At 37.4% G+C, this 12,911-nt stretch overlaps 2 protein-coding genes and 1 non-coding gene across 4 annotated transcripts in view; 2 read left to right on the top strand and 1 right to left on the bottom strand.

Annotated features, from left to right (window-relative positions):
• Positions 1-2,720: 2,720 nt before the first annotated feature.
• On the bottom strand, positions 2,721-7,123 carry LOC118775438 (cytochrome c oxidase assembly protein COX11, mitochondrial). Of its 2 annotated transcripts, none has more exons than XM_036525359.1 (5): positions 6,963-7,123; positions 5,624-6,428; positions 5,321-5,476; positions 4,986-5,111; positions 2,721-3,565 (listed from the first exon to the last, which is right to left on the bottom strand). In XM_036525359.1, exons 2-5 carry the CDS (start codon positions 5,960-5,962, stop codon positions 3,383-3,385), a joined length of 804 nt encoding a protein of 267 aa, XP_036381252.1. In that variant the 5' UTR covers positions 5,963-6,428; positions 6,963-7,123; the 3' UTR covers positions 2,721-3,382. The 2 variants fall into 2 exon arrangements, with proteins under 2 accessions (XP_036381252.1, XP_036381261.1); XM_036525368.1 differs by lacking the exon at positions 2,721-3,565 and adding an exon at positions 3,574-3,772.
• A 74-nt stretch (positions 7,124-7,197) lies between these two features.
• Positions 7,198-7,270, top strand: trnar-acg. The gene has a single exon. It is a non-coding gene; the product is annotated as a tRNA-Arg (tRNA).
• A 1,947-nt stretch (positions 7,271-9,217) lies between these two features.
• stxbp4 (syntaxin binding protein 4) overlaps positions 9,218-12,911 on the top strand; it is a 66,177-nt gene continuing 62,483 nt past the window's right edge. Inside the window, exon 1 of the mRNA XM_036528933.1 lies at positions 9,218-9,294. Within this exon, the coding sequence (XP_036384826.1) occupies positions 9,218-9,294 (77 nt within the window). The remainder of the gene's footprint in view (positions 9,295-12,911) is intronic.

Below are 12,911 nucleotides of genomic sequence, written 5' to 3'. Positions count from 1 at the left end.
ATGGTTTAAAACATTATATTACTTCATTAGTACAACAGTGTTTGCAAATGTCATTTCATAGATGAATAAAATTCAAACCAACAAATCATTAGTAATTACACTAGTGGTGTCTCTCAATGAGCTCTGTACAGAACATGGTAGTTTTAACTTATGACTGTTTAGAGTAGTGAAAGCCAACATATTAGTGTTACATGATAGGTGCTCCAAATTCTGTATTTCTGGGCAGGTGACCATCACCAGTTAATTACTATTGGGTTAAACATTCAGAGTCAACATGACAGCATGTGATGCCAGCTCCCAGCTTCTTGCCATATTTGTTTCAAACATAATTGAAAAAACAAGAGTAATTTTAAGACTGGTCAATAAATGTTCTTTTGCTTGTTAATGTAAGCAAATCCAATCCAACTATCATCACCTACCATCCTTCTCTGAGAAACCTGATAACTACGTAGATGCACAAATACACATCGAGTGCAGAATCCTAACTAGCCACTGAATTCTGCCCAGTCTGATCTCACACCAAACTGTGATGTTGGGAGCCACAGTCTACTTAAGGCTTGAATGGTTTGATGTGCAATGCCTCTCAGTTTCTGACTCAAACTTCTCTGTGAATCTCCTTGGTATGACCCTGTGCCCATTCAATGCCTAGAGTTCAAAAGTAAAGTTGATGTGATGTTAGGCAAAGGTATTTCTATTACACCACTTACTCCCTATTTGAGTGGAGTAGTTGCCCCGATTATTAGCAAAGCTGTGCAGGCAACATGTAGACTTCGATATATCTGGAGAAAGCCCTACCACCGAAGTCGGATGCTGCCCGTTTAATGTCCTCAAACACCACCTTTTATGCTCTTTTTAAGTCATCGTTTTTAAGCGTCTTCTAATTAGTCTGCCATTATTAATACTACCACCAATTGCCATCTTCATTACAGCAATAAATCGTTCGTTTCATGTGCATTCTGAAATGAAGGTGGTCAAATAAGGACACACCTTTACGCAATACAGTTTTATTGTTCTGTTCAGCCCATTGGTCAGCCGTTACGTAAGGGGGAGAAGCTGTGTCGAGCTAAGCATTGTGTAATGATTGCCGTACAACGTGAACACGTTGCAGGATCGCAGAGATAATGCAGACTTCTTAATTGAATTATGCTGGTTAAGAATTCTCGATTCGATGAGACGTCAGCTTCAAGTGGCCCATCGTCATTCTGTAAGAACTTTTAAAAACATAATTATGTATGATACTGCGCCACAATGTGTACATGCTTTCCCTATCTGTGATAACTGTAACGGAATCTGAGACGGGCGACACACGTCATACAAGGAATTGTCGCGAAATGTAAACACCGTTGACTGTGGTAATAAAAGAATTACGAGGAGCGCAATGTCCGTTCGTGTCGTTTTCGCTTTCCAAAACCTCATTAAGGTGCCCTTTGCTGAAACTATGTTTGTAATGTTAGATGTATTCTTGACGAATTCCATAATTTGTGAAATGTTTGTATATTCATAAATGTCTTAAGATATTGTATGATTTTCCTTGGCTCTTTTCCCATGTTTTACTGTTAGCTTTATGCAGCATGAATAACCTGCATGCTTGTATAACAACTGGAGGAAATTTAAAAAATACATTTAGCATTTAAAACATTTAAATAACCCCCAAACTGAATCGATCAATGGCAACTCAGGTTAAAGCCTCTGGTAGAACAACAGAGCCACTGCTGCCGCCCAGTGTTTCATTATCGTTATAACAGTCTTCCTGTGCATCGTCATCGTTTTACATAATTTTGCCATGTGACCTCACATTCCACACACACATCTCTATATCTATATTATATTACATATCTATATTATAATAAATTACATATATATTACAATAAATCGTTTTACTGGCCTCCAACAGATTCAAATAGTCTGTTTATGTCTTAAAAGCACATGGTTCCAAAAGGAAATACAATCCATAGGAGATGCTTTTGACCAGATGTTAAGTATTTACATCGGTCCTTTGTGTTCTATACATCCTAGTAAAAAACTTCCGTAATTTATTTTAAAATGTTTATGCGTTTTTGACAGAACAAAGAAAAATGTCATGTTTTAATACAATATATATGTTAAACGATAGCGGTTTGGTGAAATACCGATCCTTTTTCAGAGAACAGCTCCAGATGTCCTTAAAATTCTTGTTTGTTTTTACTTGGGCTTCTCCCCTATTGATCTGGCTCCTCCGAATATATATACTTGACAGATAAACTTGAGGGATTCAAAACCAACATTAAGTATATTTCACCAGTTTTCACTGTCTCCACCAGTAAACCCAACAATATACAATTAGTAATTTCTGTGTAATTAAATAATTTATATTTACAGTATTTTTCCTATAATAACAATGTGTAAAATAAATGGAATCATAATATCGACACATCTGTTCCAAATAATTTACAACACTTCCATATTCCATTTTAAAATATGCAATTTACGGATACTGAGACTGCTGTAAGTATTTGTAATACACTAGAAACTGCATATGTGTGATGATCTGTCAAAGATGGAAAACTAATCCTGCTATTTTCAAAAGCAAATATGTTCACACTTACATGTATACAATTCTGATTCATATGTTGTGATTTCAATGCTCTTCCTAGTGCTGATAGTCCAACAAATAACCACTTAGGGAAAATTACTCCATAAATATATTTTGGAAATAACTCCTGAGCACTGATTGGCTGGGAGCCTGTTGGCAGATAAAGGTTGATCATCTGTGTAACATGGATTAATTGTACTAGCAGCATGATGATGGCAGTGGATTAGTTTCATCGAAGACCAAGGCCTTATTCAGAGAAGGTGAACTCACTTTCATGTCAGCTTTGGAATGAAGATTTTCAGACAGACATACATAAGGTGTACAAGAAATGCAGGGTTTTGTTTCCAGACACAGAGTTAGAAATGTGCACCCAGGTTTATTATGTAAACCAATAAATGAAAGGTTGTTTCTTCAATCTATTTATGTCGTGTTTTTAGACCCAAGCAAAGGATGAATGAAATTCTTTTAATCTAACAATTGACCCATTTGAAAAGAAATGGCAGAATTTCCAAATTACATTTGGTATTAACAGGCACTATCTATGCACCAGTTGTGCATTTAGATGTTGGGGGAAACTCTTCCTTAAAATGTGATTTAACAATTTAAATGCATTACACAGGCCAAAAAACAAAGCTCTGACACCTTATCCACCCAAAAACGTGATTTTGGTGACATCTCACCATACAGTTATTACAGTAAGTTGAAGGCCAAACCAGCCCTTGTGATACTTCTGTGATTAAATGCTAAATCTGTACTGTAGAGAGTCTTTCATTGGTCTGTGGACATTCATCATTGCAAAATGCATAATTCTCAGCTGTATCCAGGAAGGGGTAGCTTTTGTCCCTCCTTGGCTTCAAAAAAGGTATAAGAAAGAATGATAGTGTCAACTCGTGCCATCCTGGGATCGTCATCAAACTCAGGGTCGATGTAGAAGAACACAGGCATGTCCACTTCCTCCTGAGGATTTAATCTCTGCTCTTCAAAACAGAAGCACTGAGGGGAAACAGGCACATGCTTTAATGACAATGCTAAAGTAAGTTTTAATCCGTGAGTGCTTCATTACAGCTATATGACAGACGACCCACCTTAGGACAAACTGGGTGCCAGCTGAAAAAAGCAAAAGATGCAGTGTGCAGAAATGGAAAGCATCAGAGCGCGCATGCATATGGCAGTTTAACACACACTTGAAAGGCATACAGGCTGAAAGAAAAACAGTTATCAAAAGTTAATATTACAGCTTGAACTGTGTGTTAAGGCATCTTATATTTATCAAGCAGTTATGAAAAATGCATTACTAGCTGACATCATTTTAAAGGCTTCATAAAACAATGTAATTTTAGAACGGTATAACAGTCAAATTTGACCAGCTAGGAAAAATCCTATTGATTGATTTAGTTTGAACTTCAGACAACATATAAAGCATTCAACACAAAACCCAACTGCACGTAATTACTATTAGTGATAATGACTGTTGTGATCATGCGATCAATGTGATCATTATCATATGTGAAAAACATAAACAGGATATCAAACTGAATCAATAATCCAGACAATAATTTGTATGTAATCAATCAGCGATCTTAAAACATGGAGCTCATATTATGTTGAAAGACAGACATACTAAATCTGATGGGCAAAACTAATCATTAACAGTATTTTCTTTTTCCTTTTTTGAAATATGCTGTTTCCAAATGTAGGCAATTGAGGTTATCAATTGATCACAACACCAACTGATGCAGACACCTAGCAGGATCTTAAACTATATACAGGTGACTGTTTGAAATAAAGTAGTGCATTTCTTTGTGTGTACTTCCTCATAAGCCAAGGATCAGCAAGAGGGAAAAAACATCTTTTACTAAATGCATCATACTTAAAGATAAAGCATCACATTATCTTCCCCCTAGAATGAAACTGTTTATCTGTTTGTTTCATACACAGTTAAGAAAGCTTGACAGTAAGTGAAAAAAACAGTAAATTGTTTGATAATACCTTTTTAAATGGGGACAAAAATTATCCAGTAAGAGATATGTTCAAACAACTGAATATACCTTTATCAGCCAGTTGGTCTGCATTTTGATACCTGCTTCCCTAGGTTTTTTGACATGTTGTGTTTACTTGTAAGTTAGCTTGTAAATACATTTTTAAAATGTAAAACATTTTAGTGATCTCTACATTTTCATTATTTTGCGGTATTTTAGAGACCTACTTATTGTAGGTTATATATTATATTACAGGCTTAACGACAACCTGATGTCATTCAGAGTATAAGTTTTCAGCAAAAAAAATCATACTTTCAATGCAACTACTTCTATTACCCTCATGCAACTTAATAAAATGCATATGGCTGTGTTGTCTGATCTTAAATGTGACGATGATGAAGCCAGCAATCAAGTTAGAAATTCAGATTTCATACCTGAATTTTGTTGAAGTATTGTCCAGCTTCAAAGGGCACAACATTGTAGGTGGAGATTCCAATCACAGGTTTGTCTGTGGGATTTCTAGCTTTATAAAATGCAAGTGCAGTTTCCCCAGGTACAACCTGCGAAATGAACATTATGGTGAGTAGCTACAGATGCCCATTTTTCAAGAGCAGATTTCTTTATTAAATGAACCGCATTTGGAAAAATCAATGAAATTAGTTCATTTTGACATAAAATGAACTGATTAAATTCTACTGAGCTAAACTGCTCACGGAAAGGGAAGGTATATTGCCTCTATAAAACTGATCCTCTGTTGCACGGATCTTACATAAATCTCTGACTGCTGAGGTCGAAAGTTCCACTGCATACTGGCGTGCACGTCGGCATTGAAGGTAATCTTGATGGTGCGGTCTTTCACAGGTTTCATACTTTCCACTTGCCCTGCGTCATGACCAGCCACCGCAGTCCCACCAAGTCCTGTAGCCTAGAGCAGAGGAATAGAATTCATAAGGATCAACATTATGAACAAAAATGTGAAGTGCACAAACCAATGACAGTGTGAAGTTGTGAGAATGTCCACTGCATGGCACTATTCACTCCTCATTTAGACAGTGGCAGTTGGTACACTTGCCTGGCAATACAATCTGTACAACGGTACAGCAGCGTAGGACATGCCGATCATCCCGATTCCCGCGGCGGCGATGTATGTGAGGATAGTCTTGTTCCTTTTCCGCCATTCCTCTTCCTGGCTCGCAGTGTAGGGATTCCTGCGGCCCTTCACACCCCGTATTTGATAGCCCAGACGCTGAGGAGCCTTCCTACAAACGACCTGTTTTGCAAAGCTGTGCAGGGATCTTGAGTTCACCAGGTCGTGCAAGCTATTGTTACACATGCACTCACTGGTGGACATTAATAATACCGAGGTCTTTGACCAGCACAGGGACTCACGAAAAAGACGAGGTAGTAACATGGTCCCTGGTGTTGCCGTGTAAATTTCAAGTGTTTCTAACAGTTAGTTAACCCACAAACCAATGCTAACACAGTTAACAGTTAGCAAGCAACTTTTGGTTTTATTAAACTTCCAGCTTGCTAGTCCCTTTAGCTAGCTATCCTATTTCATAAGATCTCTATCACGACTAAGACGTCATTTAAGAAACGTCAATCACAACAGTTCCCCCTGCTGCTAGTGTGCCGATCTTTCTGAAAACCGAAATTTCTTAAATTTTATAAATTGATGACAAAATGTCCTGCAATTAAATAGCTACTTGTCAGTGATCTTCCTGTACCCTTCAGTTCCCATGTTACAAAATGTGATGTTGGGTCCAGTGTTTCAATGTCCCCCTCGCAAAAGGAGCAGTTTCCCGTTGGTTCCGGGGCATTGTCTAATATGCATAGGAGCTGAGCCAATGCCGTCGAGATGGGTGCAAATAACGCCTCTGAAATTACAACGTTAGGTTTATTCTATCACTATGACATAAACTTTGTATAAAGTTAAAAATATATACAGAAACACGAGACTGGAACCCATTTCACGTTAATAATGGTGATTTACGGGCTTGCTAACTGGCTATATTAGCTAGCTAACGTTAGCGATATCTACCCGACAGGCTAGCGTTAACATATCTGTCTGCTAGCCGCTGTTTCATATTGCAAACTATGTAAGCTCACAGACTTTAGATACATTTCATGTCAGAAAAACAATTATTAATGTATCTACAATATGCTTGTCTTATTATCAACATAGCTAACTGACTGACTTGGGTAGCTCGCGAACTACAACTCGTAGCTACCTAAACAAAATTACCTTGTGACTAACTTGCTGAATTGCTTATCGCACATTTACGTCCTTTAAAGATTAGTAACGATAGCTGGTCTACAAACTTTATCCAGCTAGCCAATTCCACCACGTCATTCAAATATAATATAAAAGTAATATCAGAAGTAGCAAAGTACAGATTCTTGCAACCTACCTTAAGGTAAAAGGTAACTTAGCCCACATCCCACCCTTCTGTTCAAGGTGATCCCGACGATGCTGACCATGTCTTTCATTGTCTTTTTGTAATAATGGTAAAGCATGTCATTGAGTGTACGGTATAATTAACAAAACAGCGATCACTATTTTTATACACAAAACGAAAAGGTCATCAGTAAGAAAATTTTCATCAATAGTTCTTTTTAAATGTCTTTTCCCCTCCTCACGATGTAGGGCCAGTGGCGCAATGGATAACGCGTCTGACTACGGATCAGAAGATTCTAGGTTCGACTCCTGGCTGGCTCGTACATTTTCCATCAAGGGATAGCATTAGGTACAATATAAAATTTGTGTTATATTAACAATTTTAAGGTTATTTTAAGCACGCCATTAACCAGTGTGTTGAAGCATGTCAAGGAAAAAAAAAACATTTTCGATTAGGAAATCGGTGCGTTGGCACCTCGCCTCGGGTTTGCCAAAATCGACACACCCTGGTCCGGGACTGGATTTTCTCTTGCATCATGCACTCCACCTCAAAAAATAATATTAGTGCTCACACCTGCATTAGAAGACAACATAGTTGCCTGTGTGGCAATCAACTGGTGATGATCTCAGTGAACAAAGACTTGTACTGTTTTACTCGGTATCATTAATCGTAAACCATATAGTGCATCAAGAAAATGCGTAGCAACGTAGGCAGCAAGATAACTGTTTAGTAAATCTTTAAAAATTGGGATTTGCACTTGTGCTACTTCCACGTTCAGGCATTTACTGTGCTATTTGTTTCCAATAACAAGACATCCACCAGTGTTTTGGATTAAAAATGTTTATTTACGATACAATATCTGTTGTGTTACGTTTTAGGCACATTTTACAGGAAGCATAAGGTATACTTGCACTAACTCTGTGTGCTACATGGGTTATTCTGCATGGATAATGTCTGAGGTAAACATGTTTAATTGTTATCCAGATCTGAGCTGGAATAAATATGTTGAAAACGTTCCACTGTTGCAACTCCATATACTTTGTACACCACCTGCTCCCATACTCTTTATCACATGAAGAGTAATATGGTCATACTGGCTCTTATGTGTTATTGACAAAGGCTAATGGTTAAATAGTTTATTTCCTAATGAAATCTCACATGGTTTTGCACATCAAATAATGCTCTTCTCACATTTTCACAGTTTTAGAAGACACATTGCCATGTTGTGTTTAACTGAATGTGTGTTCTTTGTGCATTGAATTCACAATTTATTACTAACAAATATTTTTTGTAGACATCGTTAAACCAATTCTCTGCTTAAAGCTGCCCTGCTCACGAAGACAGCCATGGCACCTGTAATACTGGTGCATTACATGGTAGCTTGCTTGCAAAACTGCATCCATTGTTCCAGTCCTGCCGTGTTTCTCAGGGTCAATATGTCTGTCGTAGTATAATACAAGAAAACCCACTCTGATTTACAGAGTTCATACAATCAAATCAAAACTACAACACTTTTTTTTTCAAAAATATGTGTCATCACCAACTATATCAATTGCACCCTGAAACACAATTTTAATTTACATTTTTAATATTTTAATAGGAACACAAGATTATACATGGGTGATGTGTTGATCACTTTGTAATGTCAAACCTGAGTGCACAAAAAAGTCTGTGTTCCTCTTTGTTAAACTACAAAATGCACACATGCAAATGTAATGACTTCACTGAATCATATCTGTTTCATATATTTATATTAAGATGAAAAATTTTAAAAACATATGCCTTAGTGGTTAAGTCAGAAATGCTTATGTAAGTGCCACCTTTAAAGAAAATATCAGGATGCCATTCAAGAGTTGAGTTGATTTCGCATGGAATGACCTAGTTAGTACTGTCTGGCATCATGGGAAATGTGATATTAAGGACTCAAGCCAGATGGATGTTGTGTTGTCTTTATTTTTTTCCCTCCTCCATTTATTCCATGTTGCAAAGGGGTCAAACCATACTGTCCATTCTGTATCAGAGGTGGCCGTGCAGAGGTGTGACAGGAAGCATGTCAACGCAGAGCCTTAGGAGGGAGAGGTGAAGCCGACCATGTGACGGACGGGTATCAGGAGAGATTAAATAGAAAGGTAGGCTAGTGTCTGTCACTGTCTGGGCGGATTTCTGTCTCTCTGTTACAGAGACTGACCCGATTTGAACCGTCATCTCCAACAACTGGGTGACTTCAGTGCCTTTTTAATACTTCATTGTTTGCCTCCTGATTTGAAATGCCACTGCTCCCGCAGTCCCTGCTCTCACAGACAGAGGAAGCAGAGCACTTTGATGGGCTGTCTTTGCTATACTGGTATGTTTGCCTTTAACTCGTTTGTCTTGGGATTAAAGATAATAATTGCAATTCTGTTTTCACTTCAAACTGCCAGTATCTTACCGAGGCAAATTTAATTCTTTATACCATGCATGTGTGCTTATGTTTGGGTAATTGTGTGTTGTTTGGTAGGAAAAAGAAGGAGTGTTTAAAGAAAGAGTTAGCGGTGTCATTTTTGTATGTGACATTTTTGATTAGGGCATGTGTTTTGTAAATTGTGTGCAATTTACAAAGTAGAATATTTATTGTTATCTCTCCTTTTCTCTGTGCTCTTAGGATCTTGAAGGGCCATAATTGTAGGCCCTTAGATAAAACTGCAAAGGACTCCTCTTTACCTAGCATCAGTGTGGTGCATATGGAAAATTGCTTTCACTTACATACAAAGCTGTTGTGGAAAGTATCAGTGAGGCTACTTTTACCACTGTTTACTGTTACTTGTTTACCATGTATAAATTGTGAGTTTTTTCCATATAATTCTGAAATCCTTTGTTATCAGCATGTTGACATCTAGAATTAGAGCCATCAGGGAGAGCATATTTATTTTCCAAAGTTTCATTAATAGTAAGGTGTATTTGGGCGCAGCATGGGCCTGTGTTTGTTCTGACCGTATCCTGACACGGCATGTGGAAGGTAAGGCAGATTAGATGGTATTAAGTGATCAGTTTAATGCCCTATTTCTTACGGTGCATTTCTTACAGCATAACTACAGTCTTCCATGTGAAGTTTAAAGGTAATTGCTTTTCAGATGTCAGAGAAGTTTGGCACAACATGGACACATTTAAAACGTTCAAAATTTGTTACCTGGCTGATTAAAAAACAAATGTTTGAACAGCAAATCTTGGCACCTCTTTATGACTCACCATGTTTCAAATTTAGATGATGTGAATGATTGCTCCTGATATCCTATACAGAACAATACCTTGCAAATCATCTTCTTATTATTGCTGTTTGGCAGATACCCTTATCCAGTTTTTCAGAAGCTCCTTACTTATGTGCTCTTAAGGTGTATGTCAGTTGAGGCTGTTTCACCTGTACTTGCCAGAATTGCCTTTGGTCTTTATGCAAACATGGTGGGGTACTAGTACGTGAGTGTTGGGTGGGGTCCCGTAATTCATAATTTACCATGAAATTAATGATCAGTTATGCACTGTTAATGGAATAAAAAGATAAAGGCATAAAGGTGCCACCATACATTATTGACATATAGCAGACGCTCTTATCCAGAGCGACTTAAATAGGTTACAATTTTACAATACATATTATCTATTACGTATTAGATATATAACATGTATGTATGTGCGTTTCATACACGCTGCAGTTCAATGAAGTCACGTGATAATACGTTACAACTGCTAGCCTGTTAGATACATAATTTGTTTGTTATGTTGAAGCTGTTTCAGGCAGAAAGGACTGAAAGGCAAATGTAAGTGAAACATGTTCCTTCGTTTTTGTTCGTGCAAACATTTTATTTCTTTGCACAGACATTTATGCGGTAATTAACATGGCTTTAGACATTCAGATGTCGCGGGGTTTTGTTATTTTGTTTGGGAGCATTAGTGTAAAGGCATTTAAAATGATATGAAAGAGCCACTGCGTATTTTAATAAGCTTTCGTAAATAAACAGTTTATTTAACATTTAATAATACAGCAGTATTTCATACAATGACACACAAAAGATCAATTACATTTGACCTTTTTATTAGCTTGACTGGTACTCTCGAATGAATGGCAGTACAGGTAGTAAGGTACATGTTAAACGTTCTTTTTGATGCAACAGACATGGCCGCGAAAACTAATAATGTCACTGCGATTTAACTTTATTTATAATCCAAAGTCATGCCAACTCGCTGTTGCGAAAGTTTGATTGAAAAAACTAACAAAACAAATACAGTAACTAGAGTAACTACAGTAATTAAGTAAAAAAAAACAAAACAAAAAAAAAAACAAAAAAAAAAACAACGTGTGTGTGTGTGTGTGTGAGAGAGAGAGAGAGTATACTTCAACAGCAGAAAGAGCATCTTTGGTTTACGCAGTTATCTTGCATATTGAAGCAATATTTTATCCTACTTGTTCAACAGAATTTTAATTACTTGTTAATTTAATACCACGACACTTTTACCATAACATAGGCTACGGACCCTAAAGATGCACAGATGATGAAAATAAATGGCCGAAAGTGGATTCATTTTAAAGTGAGCAACTCGTACTTTGAAACATAAGCGTGATAACAAACAGGAATTAACAGGTGAAACAATTTCACAATCTATTCTATTCTTCTTTTGAAATGACATTCGCCAAACGCGAGAAATGCAATCATTTGTCTATAAACGGGAGACACATTTTAAAATTTGAGGCAGGGAACACCCTTAATTCGAGGGACTGTAACTCAGGTGAACGACGTGAAAGAGTGATCGAAAAAAATGTTGGGAGTTTAGGTTAATCATCTAAAATTTTATCTAAAGGGAGATCTAAATACAATCAATTGCAACATCTTATTTTTTTTTCTTGCAGTGGATATGTTAGTCAGACTAAAAGGCTAAAGATTTATGTGGACAACATTGTGAAGTGCCATGTGTATAAAATTCACATGATCTGTTTCTACTGAGATCTGCAGGCTGTATGGGCCCAGTGCAGTTCAGATTTTTTCATCTTCATCTTAGTGAAGAATTCCCGTATGCCCGTATCAGAAAGCATCATGTTTATAGATTTTATAGTCATGTGTCAGTGAGTTCATTCCTTTCCTGCTGTGCTGCACCGTGCCTCTCCATGTGCTGATCAAGTTATGTGGGAGTTTTTTTTTTTTTTTTTGGGGGGGGGGGGGGGGGGGTGTCCTTTGTGTCTGTGATAAACAAGGTGAAACCCTACTGCCACTCCCATTAGGCTGGGGATCCAAAAACTGGAATATGACATGGGGCCTGAGTCAGAAATTCTGTTGTCACCATCAGCGTTGCCTTTCACTTTGTTGTGAACCCAGGATGACCTTGAATCTGCCACGTTTCATTTGTACAACTCTGCTGCAGTACTTACTGTGTGCATTACGAATTGGTAAACTGCACTGTAAATGAAACTTGAGAGAAATGAAATGTATTCCAAAGACGAATGTGTCATTTTGTCTAGATCACTGTCACCTCACTGTCTCCAGACTGCCAGCATTTCAAACATAATTTTCCTTCCGCACCCCAGCCTAGTCAGTCATGTTAAGCCTCTGCTATTAGCGGCAATTGAGACTCATCCTTCTTCTTCTAAACAGCTTATAACTTCATATTTGGTTGTGATGTTGCATAAAAATGGCATAATGGAGTAATAGTCAAGTTTATAATAACTTAGAAAGCTTAGAGGTTTTGTTTAGCTGTGGCAATGAACACTAGTTTGTGACTGATTATATTTAGTGAAGAGAATATAGGCCTAGTCATTGGCTGGAGTGTTTTGGTTGGAATACATTATTGTTCAGCATTGCATACAGGAAGAAAACTGCTTTTTTTCAAGCTGCTGGTACATATGTGGCTGTGGAATGTTATATTTGGTTGGGCCTCCATAAGACACCTATTTTTCCCCATTTCTGTTTAGTTTGGGCTGTTGGGCTGAAATGCAAAGTC

The sequence above is a fragment of the Megalops cyprinoides genome, chromosome 1, assembly GCF_013368585.1.
Source record: "Megalops cyprinoides isolate fMegCyp1 chromosome 1, fMegCyp1.pri, whole genome shotgun sequence".
Lineage (NCBI taxonomy): Eukaryota > Metazoa > Chordata > Actinopteri > Elopiformes > Megalopidae > Megalops > Megalops cyprinoides.
This window is presented reverse-complemented; position numbering and strand designations above follow the sequence as displayed.

What these genes read in the sequence shown, in the direction of transcription:
- LOC118775438 (XM_036525359.1), bottom strand. Translation starts at nt 5,962, where the DNA reads ATGTTACTACCTCGTCTTTTTCGTGAGTCCCTGTGCTGGTCAAAGACC. An exon ending in TGTACAGATTGTATTGCCAG is followed by an intron (nt 5,477 to 5,623) that starts GCAAGTGTACCA and finishes CCTCTGCTCTAG; the next exon opens with GCTACAGGACTTGGTGGGAC. An exon ending in AATACTTCAACAAAATTCAG is followed by an intron (nt 3,566 to 4,985) that starts GTATGAAATCTG and finishes GTTTCCCCTCAG; the next exon opens with TGCTTCTGTTTTGAAGAGCA.